This window comes from Polyodon spathula, chromosome 28, assembly GCF_017654505.1.
Source record: "Polyodon spathula isolate WHYD16114869_AA chromosome 28, ASM1765450v1, whole genome shotgun sequence".
NCBI lineage: Eukaryota > Metazoa > Chordata > Actinopteri > Acipenseriformes > Polyodontidae > Polyodon > Polyodon spathula.
In genome coordinates, this window is record NC_054561.1 from 2237106 (window position 1) to 2244964 (window position 7859).

Consider the following 7859-nt stretch of genomic DNA (forward strand, 5'->3'; position numbering starts at 1 on the left):
CTGCGGACGCAAAGCCACAGACACTTAAATAAAAGCAAAGCATTCTGACAAGATGGAGAAAGACGCTTAGATAATAGATAAGTGTATCACCTATTACATGTGTTACTAGAAGTTTGGTGTGCAAAGAAAACGTTCATTTGCATAGTCATGTTTGTTTAAGACGATCTCTATTTCAGCAGCAACCCTGTACCTTCAGATTTAGGATTACACCTCTGGTCTTTGAATTTTAAGTACCGTTGGACGTGTAAGAAATTGGTATGCCACAACATACTTAGACTGTAGATCAAAAGCAATGCAATGAGGTAAATGGGACCCACAGTAGATTATTAACTAGTCCAAAAACCAGTTAATATGGTGGGATTATATTGCTTTTCTGTATCAAAGCACTTTTAACCTTTACCTTACACTGTGAATGGTTAAGTCTGTTTATAGTCATTCCCTCACCCACCTATGACATCGACTTGTTTGAAGAAACAGAGAATTGCGTAACCTTATCCAATAGAAAGTTGCAGTAAGTCTTCTCAGAACATTCCAAACAAATATTATTCCATCAGCATGTTCATCATCAAAGTTAACACAAGGGAGGAAAACAAACCAAAAAAAACACCCCTTATTGACAAGACTTGCCAATACAATATACTTTTTCATGGAAATAGAGGTCCATCAGTCACACTACTCCTACCACAGTAATGCTGCTATTTTGCATAGAAGTCTTTGCAGGCATGACGTGATCCACACCCCGCATGCAACAATGCTACCTAGTCAAATGTCATGGCTGCATCAGGAGATGGCATGTGGCAGCTTGTTAGCGAAGGGTCACTGCCCATGCATACATGACTACTGGGTCATTCCGCATGCAGAGTAATTCTGCTTTCGATTACACTATGCTGAGACTCGTCCACATCTTGTATCCTGTGGCATCTTGCTGGAATGGAAAACACTTAGCTTTGGGGTAAGCACTTAATGTCTTAAAAGGTGTAGGATTTATTATTTACACTATTTACAATAGAGAATACAAGAAGATAGTAATATTTTTCAGAAGGCTAGAGTCGCCACATGCAAAAGACATAACCGGCTCTCGATAAAAACACCACCACCCTAACTCCATTGTAGAGACATTGTAGGCTTAAGTGTGGAGCGCCCCCTACTGATCAAACACCTGCAGCAACTGAGAGTATGTGAAGATCTCACATCGAAGTAGTACTGGCCAAGGCTATAAAACTGGTTTGTTATATATATATATATGCATTTAAATACTCCATGCTTGGCATTTACTGTGCAACCAACATTAAACAGCTTCTATTTTGTTCCTTGAAAAATCAAGTTCGTGAAATCTGAGTCCAGAATTTGGGATTTGCATCCACCCACTTAATCCAGAGTAATCAAATCATCATCCTATGAGTATTAGATAAGGCATGTGCAGCAACACAGATCCAATTATGGTACATCTGGGGTTCCTATTTTGCACCATAACTTTATTTTTTTTTTTTTAAATGCAGATTTAAAGATGCATGCATAACATTTAGCATAATGGGAAATTCAAATTTCAAATAAAAGGTATTTGCATGAGAAATGGGTTTTGGAAATCAACAAAACACCAAATGTTTAATGTAATAATCTTTAATATTGACGTATACCAAGATAAAAAGTAGCATTTCATTAAAAACATGAACTTATTTGAATAAAAAAAAAAACAACTGCTAAATGAACCCCATTCTAGTGTCTACACAACAAAACAGCATTAAAACATAATTCCACACTGGCTGACTATTTACAGTCATGAAAAGATTGAATTGTTTATGTTTTCAATTAAATTTTACTGCATTTTACTTAATAGCTAATTAAACAATTTACACAAATATAATCATTAACCACTCAATGCTTTTATGCTTTGCAAAACAACCGCTGTCTTTTCCTCCATTATAGTTCATATCCATTTGGCAGAGTTACTTTAATATTTAACAATTGAAATATATAAAAGTTTTGTTTTTTTTAAATGCATACTTTTTTAAATGAGACACCCCTAAAAACTCTAAAATCTTTGCAATATTGTTTTATTTAAAGATTGAGAATCAAATCTAACTCCATGCCTAATGGTCAGCATACCAACTTGGTCAACTTAATCTAAAACAGGAGTAGCAGTTTGACAGGTTGCCAATTTGCCCATTAAGGTTTTGCAGACTATTTCACCTAAAGTCCACCAGTCAAACTGCAACACGCATGTTGCATGTAGTCAATGCAGGACACACTTTGTAAAACAGACTTAAAATCATTATCCTTCCAAATGGAAACATTAAAAGCTAGACAAACATATTTTCAAGCCTTGTCCAGGAATAGAAACAGACCCCTAATGCATAGCAGTTTAACCCTTCATTACACGCACCTATATCAAAGTGTGGCTTACTATGCTTGTTGTAAATCCTAGAATGGCTTGATCGTATATGTACACACTGCTAAATCCCTATTGTACAGCTGTTAATATAGAGTCTGAGTTACAGGTTTTTGACCAGCAAGACTGTATGCTGCCCCCCACTGGACACAGACAGTACTGTGTGGTTCTCCAGTTGTTTCCCAGTCATTTCCACGGGTCTCCACTCATCCTCCTCCCCCCCTGTCCCCAGCTGCAGGTTGGTACCCATCCCCCAGGCAAAGACACGGCCTGCGGATCAAAGAGAAAGAGACCCCTTCACGACAAGGAACAAAAAAAAAAAAAAAAAAAAACTTAATAGCCAATTAAACAGTTTACCAGCATCACAATACTGCTCCTTACCCAATGAAGTCAACCCACAAGATGCTTTTTTTATGAACCACCAACATTCTTTTTCGCATTATAGTTGTTTTAAAACCTCCATTTGGCTGACAGAGTTCAATAGTTAACCATTAAAATAAAAAAAATTAAAAACGGAGGAGAAATGCAGATCTATTCTTGCTTTTGGTTAGAAGCGGTGGGCGTTTGGGCAGAGTGAATCAGCCCTTCCTTACCGTTCCTGGTGACGGCAAAGCTAACCGATGATCCACAGGCTACCGTCTCTACGTCTGTCAGTTCAGGAAGAGCGGTGGGCTCCGATTTCTCCTCCCCTCCTTCCCCCAGGCCCAAGCGCCCGTATTCTGCACGACCCAGACTGTACACCTGGCCTGGACACCCAAGAAAAAACAGTGTTGAGTCACTGAACAGTAGACAGACATAAAAGGATTTCAGAACAAAACCCATTGCATTTTAATTGAAAGCCTGTACTTGGTTTACTGGTGGGTGATGGCAATGCGTTAGTAACTTTCAAGGATCGGTTTCAGATACAATTCCAGACTCGAAAAAAAATGAGCAACACAATGTACAGGGATGCAAATAAGACTTGCACAGCAGTTTCACCCATTCCAGGTTTTACTACGTGCTTGATTAGCCACAGTGTATAGGGAACAAGCTCTAGGTTGTCTTAAACTTATAGTAAAACCAGGAATGACTCAAACTGCTATGCAAAAACATTATTTCCATCCCTGATGTACGGACACCAAATAAGAAAGAAAGAACTGAACCATTTGAATCCAGACAGAGAGCATGATGCTGTCCTCCAGAAAACCCTGTCCAGGTCACCGTCGATTTCTTGAAGGCTGTCATGACAGTCGGCATGAAGACTGAGCTGGTGTCTGGAGTCCCTGCAATAGAAAAACACGGACCATGAACTACATGTAACTACACTAGACAGATTTGTCTGCAATATCCATTAAGATACACCTTGTTCTTTCAGGTTGCAGTAGTTATCTTTGCTAAGTTTGTCGACTTGTGCATCTAGCTGCTTGCTTACCAAGCTGATGGTAGTTGGAGAGTCCAAAGCAAAACACTCGATCATCTTTGGTGAGGCCGAAGGTGAAGTAGGCTCCACAGAAGACATCCTGGAACTTGACTTTCCGACCAGATTTAATCCGGACAGGCTGGGGCACCAAGAGGCGTCCTGAAAGATAACGTGCACACACATACGTTTCGGATTTGGAAAGACAGCTCCCTTTGTACAGTAGTCCGAATCAGTACAAAGTTTAACCCAGGGGTGGCCAACCTTGGTTCTGGAGAGACACAGGATCTCATGGTTTTTGTTCCACCAGAGTTCAACTGTACCAATTACTTTCTTAATTCGTCAACACTAAAAGAAAAATGTCCAGGTCTTTAGACATTAATGATTTAAAAGATTCCCTGAAAACCTGTAGGAATGTGGCTCTCCAGGACCAGGGTGGACCATAGACAATAGTCGGATGCTTTACCCAGGCCTTCTCTTCCACCCCTGTTGCTGAAGCGCTCTGGGACTCTGCCCAGCTGCCCCTGCTCCCCACAGCCCAGGGTATAGAGGTTACCTCCCAGAGTCAGTAGCACCAGGTGGTCATTGCCTGGAAAGGAAAAAACACAGTGAGAAACATTGGGTGTGCAGAAAATTACAACCCGCCCACCCTTTCAGAAAATGCAGCCAAGCTGGACCATTTATTTATCCATTTCTTTTGATTGTCATTTTAAAATGGATGCATCCCTAGATAGTCTAGAGTACTCAAGTCCTCAATATGATAATCAAAATGAAGTTTGCAATCATGTGTTGACCGGGGGATGGACCTTCAATACAAGAGTGAGGCTATTGCTCCTAGCAGAGCAAACCCACGAATGTCACTTGACTGTATAGATGCAGTGCTGCCGGCACCAGACCTGATTTTATGCAGAGGATGGGTTCAGCTGTATGCAGCTGCTTGGGGGTTGTGCACTTCGCCCAAGCCTCCAGAAGCCCAATCACACCGTTATTATCCTAAAGACAGAAAATAAAATGATCAAAACACCATAACATGCATAGCTAATGAGAAACACTGAATAACGGGCAGCAGTATAGGTTCCATCCCTTACCCTGAATGATCCCCAGATGTAGACCACACCGTTTTCAGACAGTGCAGCAGTGTGGCTGTCCCCAGCGGAAACCTGCACTATTCTGTTCTCCAGTTCCACTTTCCCTGGTACCATCTCCAAGCCCTCCTCTGATGTGTCGCGCCCCAGCGCTCCATCGTCATTGCAGCCGAAAGTGTAGACCTAACAGACCCAGAACACAGATCAGAGTTACTCGCTTTTAAGCAAATAATGCAGGGTGATTTCTGAAGTTAAAAAAAAAAAAAATTGGATTACATCTATAATGGACTCACAGATTCTCAGCATTTATTTATTTATTTAAGTATTCATTATAAGGGTTTAATGGGTTAGGAAATAAGACTTCAAAGAGGACAAATCTGTAGACTTTATCAGAAGCAATTACAGTCAAATGCAGCACATTGATGTGAACGTGCTATGTTTAAAATGAGCGGAAAACTACTGGAGCAGGGTCTGACCTATTTAGCAACTTTTGTTAGCAGTATGTTTTTGTACGGCTCTTAAAAGCACTCCATGGCAATCGGTAAAAAAAAGGGGTCAGACAGGTTAAGACCGACTGACGTTACTCACGCTGCCGCTCTGGCTGAGACAGACCGTGTGCATTCCCCCTGCCTCCACCTGAGTGGTCTCTTCAGGCAGGGCCAGCAGGACAGCTCTCTTCCTCTCCATCACGTCCTCCCCCAAACCCAGCTGACCGACGTCCCCCTGCCCAAGCACCAGCACCAGCCCCGGGACCGTCCCGTGAGAGGGATGCGAAACTGCGAGCACAAGAAACAGGGCGACACATTTGAAAAATAGCATTTAAAAATGCTATATTCATCCAGTAAGAAACATTATTACTATAGTATTGACAAATTCATACTGTGCGTCTAGTGCAGCAATATTGTATCCTGGTGGCAACACTGTGGAATTTCTAAATGTACAGGAACACCCATAAAACATCCTGATCAGCCTATATTATTTTGCCTACATTATATATTACACAATCACTCTGCAACAACCTTTCCCCAAGGGTAAATATAAGATATTTCTCTACCGTCTCCTAGACTTTGAATGGGGTGGCCCTCGGGGATATATTATTACTGTAGCACTGTTATGTATTTGCATTGAACTAGCACTAGTCTGTATGCGAGGCAAATTTGTTCAGCGTTATATTAGTATCTAATGAGGCGTGAGCTACTGACATTTATTAAAACAAACGAACAACACCTAACACAGCGCTATTCATTTATAATAGGAACCACACACTGAGAAATAATTTCCATCAGTCTTTACAACACGCTCCGACGCGTATTTAAATAGCCTTACCTTTCAATGGCTTGTCCTGGGTACTTCTTACAGATAAGGGAGGTCTTCCCCTTTTACCTGTCATAGTGGCTTGCAAACTACACGAGGAAACGTGAAATTAGGCACATCAGTTTAAAAAGTTACAAATGGCTTGAAAAGAATATTTTAAGTGCTGTACGACTATTTATTTAATTAGCATTAAGTGTTGTCTATCTAATTGCGTTTAGCATAACTTAGAGTTGACGCACTATCTTGTGGTCAGTGTGACCAATAGCCCCCTGCTCAATGTTTGTTAACAATGAATTCGACACAAAGTCTGTCGGTCCCACACTGCCACCTGGTGTCAAAGTGGTGAGTTTAAAGTGCATTTTCAAAGTTTTAAATACTAACAGGGTAGTAAGCGTAGCTTGGAAAGCTGCTCAATGCTGCTAATTTTTTTTTTTTTTTTTTTTTTAAATCGCATATTCAAAAATTGTTAATAAAAATTACAACATAAAAAAAAAAAAAGTTTAAATAAATGCGGATCATAATTATTATTTTTAATGACAATCACAGTATATTGACGTGCCCCTCGCATTTTGCAAAGGTTTCAAATACTCGTCTAATTATAAATGGCCGATTTAAACTGGAATAGTTACTTTTTGTTTTTAAGTATTCCAATTATTTACGAAACACTTTTTTTCTGTGGTAGTCCAGCCTCACTTAAAATACAAGTGTTTGCTTTAAACCCAGACAGATACAGTTTTATTAACTCTTCTGAATGAAAGGCCGTTTAGTTTAAAATAGATATATACTGACGGGGCCTACATCTCTATTGCTCAAAACGAACCAATAAGGGAAACCATTTTAAAAAACAACTTTAACACCGTATTTAAAAACGTTTAAAATTGAACAGCTTTCCAAATCAGCCACAAAAACGTTAACTTGGATTTATTTCAATATATTTAAAAACAAAAATAAGCTACAGAGTACAAAACGGGTTTTTTTTTTGTTTGTTTCTCTTTCCCCCAATATTGTAAGGTATTAAAATTAACGAATTACTCAAATATTCAAGGGGTAGCACAAGGCTTAAAAATACACCTAAACTGTTTAAAAAAAAAAACAGAACTTCATGTTTGAAGAACAGATTTTTTGTTTAAATCTTCTGTTGCTCTCACTGTGTCTCTAGCATGTTCGCAGCCGTTGCCGTCAATTGAAATGATTAAACACAGATTAGCTCTACCGATTATAATGAAAAGCCTATCGACGCCGTTTAATGTCATTTAATTAAAAAAAAAAAAAAAAAAAAAAAAAAACACGAGTACAAATTTTAACACAATGAATTACATTTAAAACCCCAAATTAAACCTCCACCGAGTTACTGGTGCCGTAACTTTCCTAAATGTGATTAACAACAGTTGTTAATTTTGTCATTCCTGTTAAAATTTTAGCCTTGCGGTTGAAGACCTAACGCTTAGAGACGGTCTCTTTCAAAACTTCCAATACAAAAAATGATATTGCCCTATTATTTCTGCCACAAACTATGAAGTATTTATAAAACCTTCGTGGGCATCGACGTGCAATTACGAATGCACTGTGAGACTTGAAGACGAAGCTCAAAACTGGAAGCCTGACATCAGACTGGCGTTACAATGCAAGGTATGTTAAACTGCCATACATACCCAGGCCACCAGAGTAACTACGT

The 7859-nt window shown here is 39.5% G+C and overlaps 2 protein-coding genes across 2 annotated transcripts; both read right to left on the reverse strand.

The window, feature by feature from the left end:
* Window positions 1-1710: 1710 nt before the first annotated feature.
* Window positions 1711-4571, reverse strand: LOC121301755 (regulator of chromosome condensation-like). Its single transcript, XM_041231353.1, has 6 exons — window positions 4566-4571; window positions 4252-4435; window positions 3801-3947; window positions 3532-3651; window positions 2983-3135; window positions 1711-2659 (listed from the first exon to the last, which is right to left on the reverse strand). The coding sequence occupies exons 1-6, from the start codon at window positions 4569-4571 to the stop codon at window positions 2493-2495; spliced, it is 777 nt and encodes a 258-aa protein (XP_041087287.1). The 3' UTR covers window positions 1711-2492.
* Window positions 4555-5736, reverse strand: LOC121301852 (regulator of chromosome condensation-like). The gene is made up of 2 exons (XM_041231511.1): window positions 5459-5736; window positions 4555-5053 (listed from the first exon to the last, which is right to left on the reverse strand). The coding sequence occupies exons 1-2, from the start codon at window positions 5687-5689 to the stop codon at window positions 4763-4765; spliced, it is 522 nt and encodes a 173-aa protein (XP_041087445.1). The 5' UTR covers window positions 5690-5736; the 3' UTR covers window positions 4555-4762.
* Window positions 5737-7859: the final 2123 nt, after the last annotated feature.